Source organism: Helicoverpa armigera, chromosome 2 (genome assembly GCF_030705265.1).
Source record: "Helicoverpa armigera isolate CAAS_96S chromosome 2, ASM3070526v1, whole genome shotgun sequence".
NCBI lineage: Eukaryota > Metazoa > Arthropoda > Insecta > Lepidoptera > Noctuidae > Helicoverpa > Helicoverpa armigera.
Window position 1 is genome coordinate 10,796,359 of NC_087121.1, and position 21,570 is coordinate 10,817,928.

The 21,570-nt window shown below is 37.2% G+C and overlaps 1 protein-coding gene across 1 annotated transcript; it reads right to left on the minus strand.

Annotated features, from left to right (window-relative positions):
- Positions 1-139: 139 nt before the first annotated feature.
- Positions 140-17,872, minus strand: LOC110378241 (uncharacterized). The gene is made up of 28 exons (XM_064041500.1): positions 17,744-17,872; positions 17,115-17,303; positions 16,166-16,294; positions 15,471-15,600; positions 14,369-14,571; positions 12,071-12,203; positions 11,565-11,704; positions 11,084-11,228; positions 10,559-10,716; positions 10,367-10,417; positions 10,151-10,282; positions 9,493-9,875; positions 9,177-9,389; positions 8,746-9,046; positions 8,388-8,642; positions 7,943-8,286; positions 7,428-7,698; positions 7,064-7,219; positions 6,684-6,782; positions 6,389-6,429; positions 6,027-6,156; positions 5,059-5,295; positions 4,682-4,768; positions 2,942-2,975; positions 2,773-2,826; positions 2,200-2,326; positions 1,612-1,772; positions 140-425 (listed from the first exon to the last, which is right to left on the minus strand). Exons 1-28 carry the CDS (start codon positions 17,861-17,863, stop codon positions 295-297), a joined length of 4,554 nt encoding a protein of 1,517 aa, XP_063897570.1. The 5' UTR covers positions 17,864-17,872; the 3' UTR covers positions 140-294.
- Positions 17,873-21,570: the final 3,698 nt, after the last annotated feature.

Here is a 21,570-nt window from a genome sequence, read left to right on the forward strand (position 1 = left end):
CCCATTTATATAGAAAGGCCGGTTTGTATTCGAGTGGATAGGTGAGTGAAGTATTTTCTTTGCGTCGTGGATGAGATCGCTGGCAAAAGCGAATGTGTTATAAAATAAAAAGAACTGTTTCCTTCGTATAACATTTTAATTTTGGTACAATCTAGAAAAATAATCGACGCAAAATAGTAACCAAAAATATTTTATAACCGAACGCATACCTCTGATGCGAAATACAACTTAAAACGAAATAATTCTTAAATCAATCTTCTCTTATATCAATTCTCTTCTTTCTTCTCTTTACTCTTACTTCTTCTTATCCAACTTCGCTTCTAACTTCTTCCTCGTGGCTGATAGGTTTCTATTCAGCACTTCTTGACAAATGGCTTCTTCTCTTTGTTCCATAACTTCTACTAATTCTGGGCATAACGTTCCATCTAGAAGATAAAAAACGTAGATAAGTTTAAGTATATGTATGTATATAGATATCCTATTTCACGAACGCGAGGGAGTTATAATTGTGTGTGTAAAATGAGCTACCTATAGACCAATGTCATATAATACACATGACACACCAAAAGCAATTCTTCGTCGTAGACAATCACATAAAATAAGGTCTTTTGGCATTAGTCTAAACGAACTCTGACTGAACAGTACTGGCTGGAGAAGTTATAATATAGGTAACATAAGTAATACTGTAGAAGTTTACACTGACTGTCCACCTTTCTTGCCTAAACAACTAATGCCCGTTCTCACCAACAATCCCTAACTAAGTGTCACTTAGAATAAGGGCTCCTCCTATAATTAAAGGTTATGAGGGACACTTAAACTGCTGAAGGACACTTAAACTTTGGTAAAAACGAAATTCGCATTAAGTGTTTCCTGAATGCTCTTAGGGGATCCCTAAATTTAGGTATGTGTTGGTGAAAATAGGCACAAACCTATTAAAACGAAACTCGGTAATCAGATAGCCTGGAGCCTGAAAAAGGACATAGCTACCTTCCATCCAGTTACAAGGGGTACCTAGTTCCCTCGGGATGCAGGCGAAACCGCATGAAACACATAGTTAATATTCACATAGGTGTGAAATACCATCTGAAATACTAGTTCTAGTTGCTTTGTAATGTTCGCGAATATTTCGTGAATGCAATAATGCACGTGGGATGCAATATATTGAACCTATATATCCAAGAGATGGTATGCTTTGCTTGTTATAATGCAGTGAATGCATTGTTATTTTTCGTGCCAGAATAAAATAAGCTTTTCGATAAAGTGCGCTGTGATGAAAAATATTTTGTTGATGAAAAATAAAATGCTTAATTTAATACCAGTGCTCTGTTCGCACGATGACTGTGTGTCCAGATTTGTGCTACCTCTGGACTGGTGTATTTAAAGGTATTCGTTATTGTCAGCTCCTTACAATTTTTCAGATGTATCCATAATTACATTTTTTTACGTCCTAAAACCATTTTGGGGAAGACACCAATCTCCTCATTGCTTTTTTGTCAACTATGTATGTTGGGATTGATATCCAGTTTCACCAAATGCAGTTGAGTACCACGTTTTACATGGAATGACTGCTCATCAACTGACCTCCTCAACCTAGCTATCTCAACTACTTACCAACAAAGAGTTTCTCCAACACTTGACAGCGGTACTTCTGCCTGCCCAGCACGTGCTCCTCATTGAAGAGTTGCAGTTCACGCATGCGTTCTTTGGCGGCTTCCATGCGTGCATGCCTGTCCTTCTTCGCAGCTTCTGCCATGTCCGGGGAGACGATGATGCTAGGGAAAATACAACGGGAAATTACACTAGAGGTATCGTGTTTCATGTGCACAAAGCTCTTCAAAGTTAAAAGTAAAAGTCAAATCATAAATAATTTATTTCATTTAGGCCTTTACCTAGTGCCTTTACCTAGTATCTGCCTAGTACCTAGTGTATCGTGTCTAGTCTTTTCTCAACTATGTCGGGGTTGGCTTCCAGTCTCACCGGATTCAGCTGTGTACCAGTGTTTTACATGGAACTACTGCCTATCTCACCTTCTGTATCTAACCCTGGACATGCCGATACCCAATAGAAAGACTGGTTGTTAGACTTTCTGTCTTCTGAATACTTTTAATGGCCGCAAAAGATTTTACAGAATTTATTGTGCCTTCCAAAAAGTGATTTACATTTAATCATTATTAATAGGAAAATTAGGAAGTAATTTACATCTCTTCCTCATTCTTCTCCTTCGTGCAGTACGGCAAGAAGTGGAGTGGAGTGAACCTGTCACGGAGCTGGTCGGGCATTAACAGGTACAGAGCCTCTTCCTCACTCTCCACCGACATTTCTAGCACTAAGAATATTAAACAAAGTAAGAACATGATAGACAAAGTAATTTTGATTTATTTCAAACTAGCTGACCCAACAAACCTTTCCTGGACCTCAACTAACATTTTAAAACGAAATAAGCCAAATTGGTCCAGCCATTCTCGAGTTTTAGTGAGACTAACGAACAGCATTTTTTTTTAAATAGACAGTAAAGGTTCTAATGAAAAGTCAAGGTAGTTGCAAAACGCTAGCCAGTTCTAGTTGATAAAATGGTACTACTAGCTTCTGCCAGTGATTTTTCCAGTGTACTGTGGGAACTATATCACTCACTTGGATAGAAAGTTGCTTTTCCCTATAAATGTTTTTTTTTTTTTTTTTTTAAGATAGGTCAATTGTTCCTAAGTTTATGCAAACAAACTTTTCAACTTTAGACAGCAACTATAGCTGAGTTTTTGAGTTTTTTATACTTACATCCACTTTCAGACACAGGAGATGGTCCCTGTGGTGGGGGTTGGTGCACCGATTCTGTAGTAAATAGTTTTGGTGAATATTTTTTAATATTTTTTTCCTTCTATTTAAAATGCAAAATTATTGCACTTTTTTGACTGAGAATGTTTTTTTATGAATAAAGCATACATACCTTTACCTTCTTCAATATCCTCAAACATGGCCTCCTGTAAAACAATGATAAAGGAGATTGGGCAAGAATGTATGAAGTTTGGTCCAAATGTCCACCACGAACGAGACCTATATAATTAAATAGTCCACTTAATTTAGAGTAACTTTTACTAAGAAAGTAAAAAAAAAACAATGCCAAAAAAAAGTTATAACCAAAAATATATTCTTAGAGCCCCCGCAGACCACAGACTTTTTATCGGCCGATAGTTTAGTCGGGTTGGCTTGCTAGTACGCACACCGAAGCAACTAAACAGTATAGTCGGTGATGAGAGCGCAAACTATCCAACAGTCTGCCGACTATTTTCTAGTTTCTAACCAACTGGTGAAAAGAGTGGTCGCACCGCACAATGAAAATTAATAAAACATTGCATAGAAATGTTATTATTGCTCTCATACACCGGAGAAGGAAAATTAAAAAGCTCATTCCAATCATTAACAGCTTCACAAACTTCCTTCCACAGTTTTTTCTTCACATTTACGACAGAGTACTCTTTTAAGTAAGGCTGTCATTGAACATCCTTGGCAGTCGTTACGGGTAGTCAGAATCCAGTAAGTCTGACACCAGTCTAACCAAGGGGTATCGGGTTGCCCGGGTAACTGGGTTGAGAAGGTCAGATAGGCAGTCGCTTCTTGTAAAGCACTGGTACTCAGCTGAATCCGGTTAGACTGTAAGCCGACCCCAACATAGTTTGGGAAAAGGCTCGGAGGATGATGACTCTTTTAAGTGTTTCTTATAAAGTGCAGGGCGTTTCTCGACTTTCTCGATCAAAGTTACGATCGAAGATTCCGAAATAAGTGACTGAGAATTGGGCGACGCCATTTTACAAAACACGCGCGACCGACCATTCGCTGTCAAAGCTCGGAGCGAACTGAACTATCGGCTTAGTCGGCCGACTAAAAAATCGTCATGTGTGCGTGTGTGGCAGGGAGCCAATACTGATTATACGGTCGGTCGATAGTTTGCCGACAGTTTAGTTTGAATTGAATCGGGAAGCCCATCAAACTTGTCTATCGGCCGATACCAAATCGTCATAGTGTGCTCACTTGCTTACATCTGCGTACTGATTAAAATCCCGACCAAACTATCGGCCGATAAAAAGTCTGTGGTCTGCGGGGGCTCTTAATTTTCGGTAGTTTTGTATGTTATTGTTATTATTTTTTATTTTATTCCACTTCTATTTCCGCACTTTATCTAAAACTAAGATGAGTTTTGACACATTTGCATATAAACAGCCCATATTTTTTTGCCCGATGGATGACGAATCACTAACCAATTGAGGCGCCAGAAGTGCTTGAAGATACTCAGCGGTGCCTGGATCTAAGAAAGTTCGATGTAACTGGCGGTGTCTTCTCTCTAATAATGAACAATTCTATTTTGTCAGAAAGTACGAAAATCGAACATCATGAAAAGTAATCGAAAAAATGAAATTGATAAAATCTATGCAATGAGTTTTTTGATTTTGCTATAACTTTTTTCTGGCATTATATTTTTTTTTACTTTCATAACAAAAAATGTTCTATATTTAACGGGCTATCTAGCCATATAGGTCTCGTTCGTGGTGGACATTTGGACCGGAATCGCCCATTGTCCTTTGTGAACACGATTATGTTCAAATATACTAGAACCTATGCATGATTCGTAATATCTGAATGTCTTCAAAAGACCTTCAATGTACACTTGAATAACGCAAAAAATACTTACGTAATCCATAGCACTTTGTACGCTTTCTGAAGGTGCAGCCGGCGGTACTTCCAGGAACTCAGTGCGAAAATCTTTTCTAATAGAATGTTAACATAACACATTATTAAAATCAAGGTATCTCACTATGATGAGCGAGGTCATGCTTTACCACCATTAGCTTTCAAGACTTTAAAACTGATGACAAGATTATACGTTCCAAGGATAGTAACATTCATACACATGCATTTTCTAGAAGTAAATATCAGAAAACATAATATATTTCGCTTAACTAGCCTTCAATTGGTCTAATGATGTTTTCTAATATCATTTACTTCTAAAAGGTGTGTGTGTTTTAGTGTTGCGATCATTGGACCATCCTTCTCTTTTTCCAAGCTTACTTGCCTGATTTGTGCTCCCCTATGGTTCCTACCAGGCTCCTTCGCATCCCAAGCTTTCCTTGCATCAGAATACTCTAGATCTCTGTCATCATCTCTCTTGGCGACGGCTCCACCACCCAATGCTAGAGCACATTCCAATTCTACGCTGGCATCTCCAGGCATTGGTTGATGTACGTAGACTGAGGACGGTATAGTTTTCTCTTTATCTTTATCTTTTGCTGATCCGGGTTTGCCTGGCTGGAGAAATTTTCTTTTCAATTCAGTAGCAGTAACATAGATTTAACAGAATCCCTCGCTTGCTCGGGTATCAAAATCTGCTGTCGCAGAAAATAACAACTTTGCTCACTTGTAACACAAATAACTTTTACCGATGTTGATGATTTCATAATGTTCAATGAGATAAATGCTGAACTTAAACTTCAATCATGGCTAACAGAGAATCAGCCCATCTAGATATGAAAACCCCCATAGATATTCATATAGGGTATAGATATTATATAGGGTGTGTCGTTCACAATAACATTAAATCATATCGCATATACTTTATGATATTCTATGGCGAATTGTAAAAAAAAGAACCTAATCCATTCAGTGATTTAACCATAGGAGTCATTTTTCGTTTTTATAATTTACAACATCATGTGTAAAGCAGAGATAAAGTTAGGAGTATCGTATGTTTTGATCAGTTGACAGCTGTCAGTTTTCAAGGGAGAATTTCAGTTGTTTGTAATGACTGACTTTTATATGGTGTTCTAATTTTTGCACATTTTTATTCCATTTACTTTGTTTGAAAAAAACATTTTTTTATTTTATCTATTTTTCTTTTATCTTTGTGTTAATCGACATATATTAACCAGTATATTAACGCATTTCATTTAATGTGATTATGAACGACACACCCGATATATCATAGGCGTCTACATATTAAATACTCTTTTTTTAATTCGATTATGGATTTTCTTTCATACCTTTTCCTTTTCTTTGATAGCTTTCTTTTGTATTTGTATTTCAAGTTTGGCAGCTTCTTGTGAATTTCGAACTTCGTCCACACGTCTCCATTGAGCAAGAGTCAACGGCCAACCCATTGGGCAAACGACTCTTAAAACAATATGATAACAGATGAAATTTAAATTGATTAGTTACTAACAAAGAACCGATAGTCGGATTGTAAAAATATGACTAGAAAAGAAACGAAAGAAGTATAGTAAATATGGTTAGAAAGAAAGTTATTTACAAAATATTTAGGCCTACAAGTATAACTTATTTAGCTAACATTACTGAAAATTACGAGCTCTACTATTATTGGTACTTTACAATATAGTAAACTTACTCAATTGAGTACAACTTTGGTTCTTGATTTAGTGGTTTCATCTAAAATTGAGAATGTTGGTGTTAATTAATTTAAAGTCTTTAAGTTGTCCAAATATGAATTTGGAACTACCTTATATTAATCTAATGGCTAAGCAATAAAACTTTGTAACCTGAATGATAATTATTATCTAATATTATAATTATGAAAAGTTTTTTGCTGCAACGGGCTAATCTCAGGACCACTCAAAATAGTTTCTAAAGGACGCTGAGACAAAAATGATGGAAGCTAGGTTAAAATAATAAATTAAGGTTACCTTTAACGTGGATCGATACTTTGTAGCTGGACCCACTTTATGATGTTTCCCCTGAGTTTTAACCAGGGAACGGGCACTAAGGGTAATATCCCTTGCACTCTGTAAAAAGATAAGAAATTGCATACTTACCACGGCTTGGAATTGGCATTAAATTGTTTTCAACATGCGGTGGTCTAGTAGGTAAAGAACCAACCTCTCAAGTTTGAGTGTGTGAGTTCGATTCCAGGTCAGGCAAGTTCAAAAAGGCAGTAAAGAAGCTTGCAGTTCAATGCTAAACCATCTATTAAAGTTAATGAAATTATTCTTTTTTTTTAACCTTCAAGAAGTGAAACATTCTTATTTTACGTAATGTACGTAATGTAACGATTCACTAAGCTGACCATGGAAGCTTGATGATGAGAAGACGTCCCCTTCTTGCTCGGAGGTGGTTCCAGCCTGATGTAAGGCCAGTAGATCTCTCCTCTTCCAGAGCATCTTGATATCTCTTCAGTTGTACCCCCTGGATTAATGGAACGTAGAATTGCTATCATTTCTAACTGTAAAAGATGAAATAAGTCCATGAGTTTTAATAAAGGGTTCCCTCAAAGTTATAGCAAAATAGGGCTAGCTTCAGATTTAAATGATGTCCAAATATTAGACGCATATGAACACCAGTCTATGACAAGACTAGAAGTGCTATTTGCTTAATATCTTTAAGAATGCTCTCAATGGCGACTTTTAGGAAAATAATATAAATTTACATACATCGGGTGATGTGGCAGCAGCCCTAAAACTGACAGCTTCATGCTTCACCACGGAGATCTGAATACCACCCAAAATATTCCTTCTGTTTGGCAAAAACATTTCATCGAGATGCAGTTTGTTTGAATTTGGAATCGGCGTTTCCTTGCAAGGGTCCTCGTTGTCGCAGATGTGGAAAGCACCATCGATGGAAGTCATGACGGTAAGCTGCCAATGGGCATCATAGTGAATGCCTGGAGGTTGAGTCAGATTGCTGTGGCCTAAGACTGTGTAGCTGAAATAGGGGGTACGAAAATGATAAAATCATGTTGAGCGTTAATAGAATTCACTTATGTTAAAGTATTAGAATAATTAAGAGTAACTATTTAAGTTCTAAACATATTTTGCATAACTTGCAACTAAAGAAAAAAATGATATTTTTTTCAAAACCAGCTAGTAAGGGCTGTGTAAGCCGTGTGTAATTATATGTGTGTAACAGTGAATTAACATTAACAAGGATAATGGTATTACATACTTACCCAAGAAAGTTTGGTGCAAACTCAAAAGTAATATGAGCATTATAAGCTTGTGGCAACTGCTCTCCCGAATCATTATTGAAAACTGCTACAGTACTATGTGGAATGGTGCTCTGAACATCAAAATGGACCTTAACGGGTGCGTGGCAATAAAACACTCCTTGAAAATATGGGACCCACTTGCATTTAGGGGTCACATTAGTAGTACCACTATGGTGGTGTAAGCCATAGACTCCGCTCAACGCTGAAGATACTGAGTAAGCATATTTAGCTCCAGGAAACATCCCGAAGAATTCGTTCATTAACCTTGAGAGTGCATCTACAGTTCCAAATGCATGATCATTCACCTAGAAAACAATGTATATAGTATTCCTATATATTGTTATGGTTGTCATGTGGAAAAACACATTTTTTTATTTGTTTTATTATGACTATCGGATTGACTTACATATTTAGTCACTTCACTAGAAATAGTAATATTAGATTTAAGGCATTTTCTAGCCCAAGTGCCTCTCCAATGAGCTTGAAGGATTATAGCCGCTTCATGTTTTCTAATCATTTTCTCCCTTTCATCCTTCAGTATTCCACATGGCACCTCCTCAGTAGCCAGTTCACAAACTTGGGATGTTATTGGTAATTCAGGTGCTTTCAATAATTTTGCCATCATTTCGGGTGTTACTAAGGGTTTTGCTTCTTCGTTCGACTGTTATGGAAAATCCATCATGAATCTTTACTGTTTTAGGAAAAATCTTATATGTATTGGCACTGACGCCATCGTCAACATAAATGGAATAAATACATAATACCTGTTCCATTTCCTCCATCTGCTCTTCCATAAATTCTATTTCTTCTATTTCGGGCATCAAACAATCACAAACATCCAGATTTGCAATCTCCCTCACAGATCTTGGAGGTTTGGGTTTTGGCGGGAATCCAAAATCTGGATCGCAAAAATATTTCCTCAAAACATTTGACACAGCTTTCCACTCTGTTTGGTTTAAAGTTTTTGATAGTAACGACTGGAGGGCTTGTCTGAACATCCAGTGTAGGAGATGACGATCATAGCCCGCTACTTCTTTGTCCCACTTTAAATCAGGTTGATAAGATCTGTCGATAAGAAATAATGCTTTGTTTGGATTTGACAAAAGAGAATCGGAAGCACATGATACAAAGTCAAACTATAAACGGCCTAACTGAGGGCCTTTCAAGATGGCTAAAAACAAACTCAAAACAATACCTGAAAAATTCCCTATCAGCCGATATAACACTTTGACTAGCTCGATTAACTTTTATCCAATTGGAGAATGCCGCTCCAAGATTCAGAAGGAACTTTGCTGCCCAAGGACATTCTTTGACAGCAGCACCCTGGATCACGTCTCTAGTGTTCAGGAGTACTGTGGAGTCACTGAGCACCATAATGTGCCAGTTCATTCGCGAATGTGTCCAAACCCTGCCAAAAGAAAACCTAGAGGGATATCCAGCAGAACTAATGAAGTAGTCGATTGAGAATGTCACTATCACCTAATATATAAAAAAAAAAACAAATACTTAACCTAAAAAAGTGTCTGCCAGGTTCAAAATCGATTTCAACTGATTCATATCCTCTTGTTCTCACATAAGCTTTAGGTATTGGTAAATCTATATCTTTGAACCATTCAAATCTCTCCAAAACAAAATTAGCTGGTTCTATGAAATTCATTACTGGAGTACCGCTGTTGGCTAGGATTCTTGGATGCAGCATACTTAGAGACATCCTAATTTTATTTGTTTCTGGGCCATCGACTTGAAAATATAAGGGTGCTGATTTAGGAGCCACTATATCTGTTGTCTTGTTGGCTGCTTTCAAACTCCTCATTGGAGGATGACTGCCAGCCGACGTAAAGTTAAACAAAGATGGATAGTATATCACATGTATGAAGTTTACTAGTTGATGAAGCTGAAATATACGTATTAAATTTTAATTTTTTAAAACGAATCAAATGAGCAATCGATGATAACTTGTAGTACTATATCTGACTTCAGTTTGCTACGAACGGTAAATATTAAATACTATTGTCGACTTGTCATAATAAAGCTCATTGATATCGCAGTTGCTTATCTCCCCGATGGTAAACTGAGTAAAAACGTCATCAGCAACTACTCTTTCTCCCATTTTGATATATTTATTTTATTAATATATGCATAAAGAATAAGTAGAGAAGAAACAATCACCGAACTAAATTGTATCCACTCTCTGAGTTCCTCTTTAATTGCCAAAGCCGCTTGCTGCGCAGCATTAAGAGCATATTTCAACTGTTCCTTCGTCTTCTTTTCTTTTTTCTTGTGATATTCATCATCGTCTTTCTGCAAGGATTCAGGTATAACTTATACTTTTGGATAGTGAGAAAAATATTATTTGTAGTGGAACTGTAGTACTTATAGTCTTACCGGCGGTCCAGTGACACTCTTTACTTGCTCCTCAATAAAACCAAGAGTTATCTGAAATAATAAATTGTTGATGTTGCTGAGAAAAAAGTAAATTCAATCAAGGAAGGATTCCAATTACAAAGCTTTGACAAGTAAAACTGGCCAAATCATTTACACACTTCATGATATTGTTAAAAAGTTTTCTATACTTACCGACTCCGTGCTCTGAACATCTAAGAGGTGAGGAGCATAAGACAGCTTCAGTAGTCCATTGACTTTCAGGAACCTGGTGCGGGGACAGTCATACTCTGCGTAGAGCCCGTGACCACGAGCCCAGTCCACCCAACGGTAGTATTTCCATAAGGCTACCTCTGAGAACCAAAAAATGCAAGGGAGTTTTTGAACATGGCATTGCAAGAAGTGTGATTGCTTGAAGCTAAATATGTGTTTTCTGAATGTATTATGAAGACTGCTTAAAATATTACAATAAAAATAAAACCGACTTCAAAAATATAACTAGAACATTCTTCCATGTCTGACAAATACTATGCTGAAAACAGAATCAAAGTCAGTTCAACCAAACGTGAGATCATCGTGCACAAATATACAAACATACATACAAGTCAATCAAACTGAGAACCGCCCTCTCTTGGAGTCGGTTAAAAAGAAATGGTGTCCTATACTTAAGATGTCTCCAGAAGGTAAACTATTGATATAAGAAGTACTAATACACTTTACCAGGTTCTGGCAGTGGCTTCTTCAGAGGCAGATCTCGAGCCATCATGATGAGAAGACTCATTTCGTGTCCAGGAGTTATTCCTGGCAGGTGGTATGGTGGATAGTCCTTCGTGTCTCTAATGATGGCATACGTTAGACAGGTTCGCTGGAAATTTTAATACTTTTGATTCTTAATCTATGATATTCATTTACTTAGCTTGGTTACACATAATTTATTTCGAACAAAGTTGAGGTTGGTTTTTGATGTCTGTCTACCTTGGGATGGAATGCCCAAATAAACTATTGGTTTAAATAGTTATCTTTTTGTTCATTGCGGACAAGTAGACTGATATTGAGCTAAAATTATGGAATCAAATTACTACATGCTTATGCAATGCATACTTATTATTATTTTATAAAAAATACGACATATTATTACGATTGCTATGAAAATGTAATAGGTATCATTGATTTATTGATTAGTTATATTCTTATAACTCACTTTAACAACAGCAGCTAACTCTTTAGCAGTAGGTTTTTTAGTACTTTTGGATTTGATTGTACTAGGCTGAGTTTCATCGTCGTCATCCCAGGAGAAGAGGGGAACTTCAGTGATGATACGCACCCAGAGATCTTCAATATCTATAGGTTTTAGAACATGTTTGAGTTCTCCTATTAATATTGTCAGTTGTTAATTTAATTTTGATCAATCCCAGCCACGGTATTACCTATATTAGTTATATCGAGCGTGCTATGTTTTTAATTATACTGTGGTGTAATTTGTTTGCAATAAGGAATAATAAGGTACGTACAATTTGTGGAACCAGACTGTGTCATTGTGTTGTCAGAAACTGGTAGGATCTGGATTATAAATGTCAGCTAGGCAGTCACTCTATGTAAAACATTGATACATTATACAAGTATTATATCTTGGCCTGGAACTCGACCCAAACATGGTTGAAAAAGGCTTGAACAAATAATGATGATGACCTATTGTTTTATACTCACCAGGTACATGATACCGTATATTCATACCACCAGTTAGCGCGTGCATTATGTTAAAGTCATCTAAGTCCTCATCCTCGGCACAATGGGAGTCTTCATCAGAATTCATGTCAGGTGCCGCCAGCTTGAGAAGCGCCTGTTTGATTTTGATTAGCAATTAGTTGCTCGCGTGATACGAATGATTATAGTGGTTGGCGCTTTGTTTACGAGGACAGGTTTGTAGTTGTTAGATGGTAAATAAATAAAATAAATCGAAAACTAGTGATAGTGTATTAGTGGGAAGAATAAACTTGCATAGTCTAAGTCAAAGGTTTTTATTTTATAAAGACTTGTAACAGATTCTTATGACGGCTAGGTGTACGGTCTCAAGGAGTGGGTCTTATGGAGAAGAACCGGAAAGAATTTCTAATGACACTATTTTAAATAGTTAGTTTTGCTTTTTGTAAATTTAATTGGTGTACAATGTACATAATAAAGAATATAACTATCTTTACATATATCTTTTCAAAACGAAGACATAGATTTGTTTATCGATTTCTAATAAAAATATTTATCAGCGAATAATTCCTGGTTGGCCAATGGTCATAAAATTGTTCGCTCATTATGATATAACAAAATTACCTCTAGTTTATCTACGAACTAGACCAGTTACAGTTCACAAAAAAAAGTTTACAACTGAAAACCTGCAACCTACTTTCCATCACCGCAAAAATTATCCAATAACGTAAATCAAACAAAATCCTCAATTTCACATAATTCGTTCGTTGTGCCACTAGGTAAATAGCCCATGGAGAACTAAATGACTAGCGGAGATGTCATAACGCAAAATCTCCTTAGAAAGTAACGCGCCAAAATGCGGGTGTTCGGGGGACGATGTACGTTACTAGCTCCGCCCTCACACGCCTTCTATGGAAGCCGACCATTATTTTCAAAATAAAGTCACTAATCAATCAAGACCAATCTTTGACAGATTAGTTTTGACTTGACGAGGAACCCGAACGCCTTGTTAGTTCTAGTAACTTGACCTGCAAAAAGGCGTCTGGCCTACCTTCCTTATGGCATCTCCACTATCTTTCCTTTCTCCGTGAAATAACCCAATTTACAGGCATCAAGTAATTTAACATCGCTGTCGCCATCTGAACACTTTCTCATTAGGAATTCTGCGGAACCACAGCGCTCGATTACTCTCAGTTGTGGTTGAGTATAAATCTCCAATTTATTTCGCAATAAACGAGCGGTTAGTGGGTTTGGTCCCGTCGGGAGATGAACGAGGAATGAGCTGTTCAAATGTTTGCTGGTTCATTTATGCGTGAACTGTTTTTGAGCTCGCTGGAAGGAGTTTAAGTACGCTTTAGATGTCCCGGCCAATTGGCTAATTTCACAGAAAATACACCACTGCTTGTAGTGCGAAACATAATTTTAAAGTACTTAAAGCGCTACTAATTGATGAAACAGCGTCTTGAAGTAGTTTTAATTGTTTTATAGAGAGTTAGCACATGCTGAGAAATAATTCTATTTGAAAAGAGACGAATGAAATTGTTCATCTCGCGACAGTACAAAAAGTCTTTCTAAATTATTATAGCAAAGCAATAACCTATTCTTATTCTTCATGTTAGAAAGGTTATAATTTTGTTTGCAACTTTAACTATACTTCATACAATAATGTTGTTGTTGCTGATGTTGCTGAAATATTTTTCATGTATTTCACATTTTTACCTATATAATATATTATAATACTTTACATTTTCTTGGTGCTTAAGCTGATCAAGAATATGCTGCGAGTTTGTTACTATTTCATTGAATAAATACATTTTGTATCATCTTAATGCGTCCTTCATATACCTATGTAAAGGTTCAATAAATTTAATTTTTAAAATAACTTTATCGTAAAATCCGCATTTTTACCATACAACTCTTACCAGTTACCACTAATGTAAGTTAATTTTATACAGCAAAGTATGACTGTTGTGTGAATTCTAAGAAATTTTATAAAACGCTCATATTGATCGCGGATCTTATAATAAAAAAGTGTCGATTACTTTAATTTCTGGTTTCATTTCCGAGTACAAGTATCAAAGGTATTGAGGCCTATTTGGCAATCTTTTTACCATGTTCTAAATGACCAAAAACCTTTCAATTTAATGATAGTTACTTATTACTATTTCGCTACTATTTTCTTCGTCCATAATATTATTATGTGGTCTAAATCGCCTAAATTTCACTGTCATGAAGCTGGGTGTCAAGTAAACTGCAAAACCGATTAGACCGTAATGATAAGAATTGATCAGACTACGTTCTTACCTTCGTCAGAAGCAAAGGCCACAGGAACACCACTCCAGCAGTCACAGTTTGAGGTGCCTGCTTCGAACCAGGTTTCGTTGGAGCATGAGTCAAGAGTGGAGAGAAAGGAAGCAGTGGAGATCCAGAGGTATCTACTGGAACCTGGTCACTGACCCACACGCAACGCCAGGTGCCTAAGTAGAACAGACGGACTAGGTAGCAACCTGGAAATAAAATTGTGGGTCAATACTTGTATTTTATTTGTGCAGCTATGAAGTGGATATCCTAGATTTAGTATGTGTTTCCCAATAACTACGTTGTGGTCTTTCATGATGATAGGTTACTTCTAGGCATGAGAGTCTTCAACCACATCGTCTCTTACCATAAGGTGTGTTAGTGGTCAAAGCTATGGTTGCAGTTTAGATGCAGATGCTGGATATCAAAGCTTACTAAAATATTGATAACAATCATTATGATACACCGGGAAAAAATTTATGTGAACTAATTTGAACTTTTAAAATCCGATGTGGGCCTTTGATGAATCATTGACTGAATCATATCGAATCAATGAACTGACTGCATCTTAATCACAGCGTAAAAACTGACATGTCTAATAAATGAAAAAAAGAAAGAAGATTTTATAATATAGGTTTCCTCAAATGACCAGTCAAAATAACCCAGCGAAACTCGTGACGCCCTTTCTTTATTATGAGGGCATGATTTACTTTTTCTAGTCAAACAGAGGATATTTCTTCTTTCTTTTTTCAATTTTCCTACTTCCATGGCAATTTAACAAATCTTCCCGTATGATGACTTAAGAGTTCTTCAAACGACAAACGCGCCGTGATACAATCGTTTCCTACTTTCGAACAATACCATATTTAGTAGTAAGGAAATAGCCAAGGAAGAAACGGTTCCCTTCGATAAGCTTGATGATTTACTTGTAACATACTTGTTTTTAAATCTAAACGCTATAAAAATATTCTTATTTAATCTATACCAGACAAAACTGGTTCACACTTGTATTCTTTTCTCTATTCTTCTATTGTTTTCTATTCTTTTGTCACTCATGAGACCTACTCCCATCATACTTATCTTCAAATGCAAGTATATGATAGCGTACCGCTTTTAGAAAGCCCAGGTTTATGCTGAGGTCCACCACCAGGTTTGGTTCCAGGAGAGTAGATGTGATACTTCGGTCGCCAACCCTCTGGTGGGTAGAAAAATGTGAAGTACTCCCATTGATGTTCAACCTGGGAATAACAACTTTGTCAACAGAAGTGAATACACAAAAAGAACAAAACATACAAAACACAAAACAGACACAAAAGTAGTAACTTCTCCATTTATGCAAATGCTTGTCTTCTATCGTTATTATTATTAGGTATAAATAAAATAAAAAATAAAATCAAAACTCTGTGAAAACTATTCAGCCTATTAAAATTTTTGCAAACAATTCTAGAGCTTAAGAAAGGGTATGGGTTACTGTTTATCCGGGTGCGGGAAGAAGTAGTAACACATAAATAGCCATTATACATATGTATGTTATCTTTGTTCTTTTTAAGCAATCAGATAGAAAGTAGCTAAGACGAATCACCAGAATGACTCATAGAAAGAAGTGGGGTAGGATAGTCATCATCATCGTCATCACTGCCAATTCATTCAGTATGGGTAATAGTATGGAACAGATTTTTCCAAATTCAAGAAGCAAGATACCAAATAGGTACGAATTAGTTTGTCTATTGCTTCTACAAAGAACCTTCGGTCCTGATTTGAATAAAAAAAAAATAATGAAAACACAAACAACTCAAGACTCACCATCAAACCTTCAACTCGTTCCAGTATGAAGCAAGCTGATAGCACTTTTCTGCAGAACGAAGACCTGAACAGCACCTGAGCATGACTCAGCTGCATGTCACCTATCCCCATCTTGCCTCCATCGTTCTCCTGGAATTAGTTCTTGAGAAAGTCAAGTTGAACTGTCATACTTGGCTTTTGTATGGTTTTGGCATTTTAAAGTAGACAAGACAGCTTTTTAAGGGGACAAAATTATACTAGTGCACCAGCGGACGCCCAGACAGAGATGCCCTCATGAATTCGATGGAATAGCAACCCAACACGGCTGGGAACGTATCGGAAGCAAAAACCGAAGGATGAGAGCAGGATGCACCCCCCAAAGCACTTGATATACTATTTATTGTATATTATGAGTCATAAATAGACGCGGAATCTGAAACGTGGGTTAAATCATATAAGTTAGGAGACGCCCATGTACTTGTTCAACATCAATCAATATCAAAAAAAGCTGATGACGACTGTCGACTTTTTATAACAATAAAAATAAATAAACAATTTAACATATAACAAAATGATACACGTTGTTTCGAAACGTATTGAATTAATCACATTGATTTATGATAGGCACCGAATCGAAGCGGCCACATGGAAGTTACCTTGAACAATGATTTTGAAGGTAATTGGTTCCGGTTTTTAATATGGCTGTATGGCTCAAGTGACCACACAAAGAAAATTGAAGTGTTTATATGCAGATAATATTATTTTGTATAGGTAGCCAAGATCAATTTCTTTATTAAATCTTTCGCTCTTTCATTCATGATAAATATGGTCATCCTTACTGAAATAAACAGCTGAAGAGTTATTGTTTTTTGATGACGTTAATTTAGGGAACGTCGGGGCCGTTCAATCATCATTCGATCAAATCTTTCAGGGTAAGAAACCGCGAGCTAGTCAAGCATAATTCCCATACCTCAAAAATAATAACTTCAGCATTCCATCTATCCATTGCAAGCTGTTCAGCCCTGATCCACCGATGGAGGAAGTTCCTCACAGACCTTGGCAGCGGCTGTGCCTGATCATCAACCCAAAGGCTGTTGTCATGTGGAACTTTCGTTGGCGTCTTTGAGACTTGACTGTGTGCTCTGAAGGCGACTGGACCCTTGGAAAAAGAAGGTATTGTTGAAAAACCTAGGCTACTTAATGAGTTTCCAAAGTTTGTGCGTTTGTTTGTTGTTGTGTTTGCAATATCTCGGTCATTGCAAGTCCCTTTGTTGCGTACAGATGAAACTGCTGGAAGTAGCACTATTTTATAACTGCCAGTTATGTCATTATTTACTCCTTCAATGAAGCTCTAATCTTACTACAAGAAATACCTTTCAGCCTTTTAATTGTCCCGCTATAACACACCTCTCTCATATGGAGAAGGAATGAGCTTTAATCACAACGCTCATTAGCAATTTTAGACCTAAAAGTCCAGGTTTCGGTCAGTAGGTCGTCTTAGGTCTCCTCAAGACGTATATCTTTACCTGCACTCAATTATTGGTGTTTACCTTTTTCACAAATAGTGTGTTCTTTAACACATAAAACACGATGACTTACCATACCCCAATAGTCTATTTGTAATTCATTATCACGGAATTCCCTAAACGGGCACTCTAAAGGATCAACTTCTACAACCGCAGTAGATTTTGCAGAACTATCTAGAGTTTTCCGAGACATTTTTGGAGTTTAATCAATAAATATTAGATACGTAAAATATTCCGTTATTTATAAATCTATTGACAGTTTGACAATGACACGATTTTTAATTGCCAACGGTCAAAATTTTGGATTGTTACCAAAACGGTTTGTTTAAATTAAATGAGATTGCGTGAACATTACGTGAATGGCAACGAAATCTAAACGACATATTAAACAGCCTTGTTTTATAGCTATATTAGACTTTTAATAATACACAAGTAAGAAGGAACTTTCTCGCATAGAAAAAGGACTATTTATGACTAACTAGGGGTATACATTCCAATTATTTCAGTCTGTTTGACCACCACATACAAAGTTCTCGATAAATTAACCCCATATTGCTATTATGGTTCACCTTACCTTTTAATTGGATTTATCACCAAGCTTATAAACCTATATCGTTTCTATTTCACTCATCATAGCATAGTCATTAACCTTTCCTAAAAGTATCCCTACTGATGGCGATGCGGATGAATTTTCTGTTATAATTTTCCCTTTTTTATTAATAAGCAATTTAAATATGTAATGTAAATACTTATATACTTCGACAGGGATTGAACATTCTCTTGTTGCAAATATAATTAGTATATACAGACGACTTTATAGATCGGTAACATTCTTAAGCTCGGACAGGCAAGCAAGGTCGGTCCCACAAAAACTATAGTCACGGACATAGATTCAAACATTTTGTTCGTATGTGTTGCATTGTCAGCTGGTTTTTTATTGGTGTTCATTTCCTTATGATTGGGTATTAATCTTTGATGGTGGATAGCGTTGTGGTGATGGATTTCTATAGATTAAAAGGGATATAAATGTCCTGTATATTGTGTGCAGTCTTCTTGTGTATCGCGGTTTAGCGGTGCGTTAAATGTTGACCTAAGTATGTTTCTTTTGTAATTTTTGATTTATTAAGCTTTGATGTCGTGTTATTTTAAGGGCTCTGACAATCACAGAAAACAGTGTACAGTGACAAAATGAAAACCCCTCTTTTTTTGGAGTCGGTTAAAAAAGTTTTTAAAAGCCCCAAAGCTATTTTTTTTAATCAATAGTATCCGATTTGATATACCTACCTTTAAATAAGCATATTTTGAGTTACTGAATTTCAGACTTTTCTTAGATCAAAACAGCAATATATTTTTATCTTACTATCATCAATACCAAGACTATTATTTTCTTCGCTATCTATTAACTAGATGAATATCATTATACCAATGTATGTAATGATGTCTGTCCACTTACACCAGTAGGCGGATATGGGTCGACATTTCGTGCAGGAAGTGAACCAATAAGCTAAGTGTACCGGTTTGCCGTGAAAGCCTCCGCCGACGTCGGTATTACCGGCTACGAATAGTTCTAACTGCTAACTGGTCGGTTTTGCGTGGGAAATTACCGAGGTTTGAACAGTGTACTTGTTGGTAGTGTATTCTATGCTAATCTTTTGTGCTTAAAGATGTGCTAAGTTAATTTTAAATAGCTGTAATTTTGTCAGTGTGCCTGGGGAACTTCTTTCTGTATCTGGATAAGAAGCCTATCTCACCCGGGAATAGTTTTACACTCGGAGATGTAAATATCTATGTATTTAATTTTGTTCAGTATTTCTGAAGCCTTTAAATATTCAGAAACGCATTGTTATTTGACATATACTTTACTACTGGTCCAACTTGAAAAAAATCTTTCAGCATTCTATAATCCACTTACTTAATACTTGATATTGAACAAAATATTTTCAGACCTCACAAGCAGAGGTACTACTTACTACATACGTACTTAGCGTTTATATAAACACATGTGTCATAAAATCTACATGATAAACAACTTTTTAAAGACATACATTCAGGAAGGAAACGCACCTGTTTATAAAGGTCACTTGGAACTTACATGAATCACTAGTGAATGTACTTTCACTCATATTTCGTTGAAATTACTAAAATCAACGGTAAGACATTTCTTTTGGTAAATCATACAATATTTTAGCTAATACTAGCTGTTTTAACGCGGTTTCCCCCGTGGGTACTACTGGTTGTACCAGGATAAAATATAGCCTATGTTACTTGGGAAGAGTGTAGCTTTCCAACGGTGAAATAATTTTTTAAATCGAGTCAGTAGTTTTAGAGCCTTTAGGGTACATACAGACAAACAAAAAAATAGTTTCCTCTTTATTATATTAGTAACTAGCTGTTGCCCGCAACTTCGTCTGCGTGGGCAATATAGAATAGTCAAAATACTACTTATCCCGTAGGTGCATTCTTTCACGTGACAGTATAATTAGGATTAGCACTTAGCAGTCGCATAGATTCATTGATCAAGGTTGTGTTGTGGATGTGACAATTTATCTAAACAAAAGAAGTCAAGTTTGTGACGTTGTGAATATCTCTGGATCTAGGCAGTCAGCCAATTTGGAAAATTATTACGTATGGTGCGTAAGTAATTTTCACAGGAAACAGCTATAATCTATGTCTATATGCTTTGAGTCTGACAAAGCTGTCATTTGTACATTTTCTGCAGCTGCTGCGACTAATCAGAAGCCAGAAAGTCTGTTAGTCTTACCATGGATATCGTCTTGTGTAGTTGACTGGATTGAAGATAGGTAGATAGATAGTCGCTCCAAGCAAAATATTGGTACGCTAACAGATTCGGTGACTGGAAGCCAACACCAACATAGTTGGGGAATAGCTAGATGGATGATAAAATGAGTCATCATCATCAGCAGGCGCATAGGGTAGGATAGTTTCACTACTGGGGAGAAACACTGGTATGACGGGGATTTTCTGTGCACTTACTCACTATGGTAAGGCTGAACCCACAGTAGGCGTGCGCGATCCTCGGGCGTGTGAGTAGCGCGGGCGTCGCGAGCGCGCTGCGTGAACGTCGCGTTTTGTTGCCCTGCGGCATGTGTGAAGAGTGCAAGCGACGCGCTCGCGGCGAGCACGCGGCGCTCGAGTTGCGTTCTCACCCCTTCGCCCGCTATCCCCGCCGCCCGCTAAACGCCTTAGCAGTTAAACGTCAAGGAGAGCGGTGCGTGCGCGCCGCGAGCGCGCTGCAAATGCCGCAGGGCAGCAAAACGCGACGCTCACGCAACGCGCTCGCGACGCACGCGCGGCGCCCGCGCTACTCACACGCCCGAGGATCGCGCACGCCTAATGTGGTTCACGAATAGGCAAAATGTACGTATCTGTGAGAGTCCACTTCATGTGTTCGTACTTGAAACCTGCAGTTTTGCCAAGATTTTCAAAATGTACGCTCGCAATTTGTCATTTCTTGGTGGAGCCAGCAAATCAAAAGAAACATAAGTGTTGTATACTGTGCGTCACTACCGCACACCGGAAAAATTTCGCTCTTGCGGAGTACGTTTATATAACATATTTTGTGTCACACGTAAACAGGACGACAGTAAGTATCCACCGAAACACTTTCAAAGATCTGATGAACGAACAAATCAGACCTGACTTGGTCATCTGGGGCCAATCAGAGCTCTATGAAGCGATAATACGCTTTGGCTCCTACTGTTATTGTGGTTTCTGAAAATTTATTCACCTCATTCAACGATGAATGTAATTCTGATGGTACTATTAAGAACACTTGCTTAGCGCAGAAGCTGACGTTGGCAGGTCAACTCTTTTGACTTCTCGAATAGGATACCATTGGTTTTTGTGCAATGCACACCTGCGATGCATTTTGGATTAGGA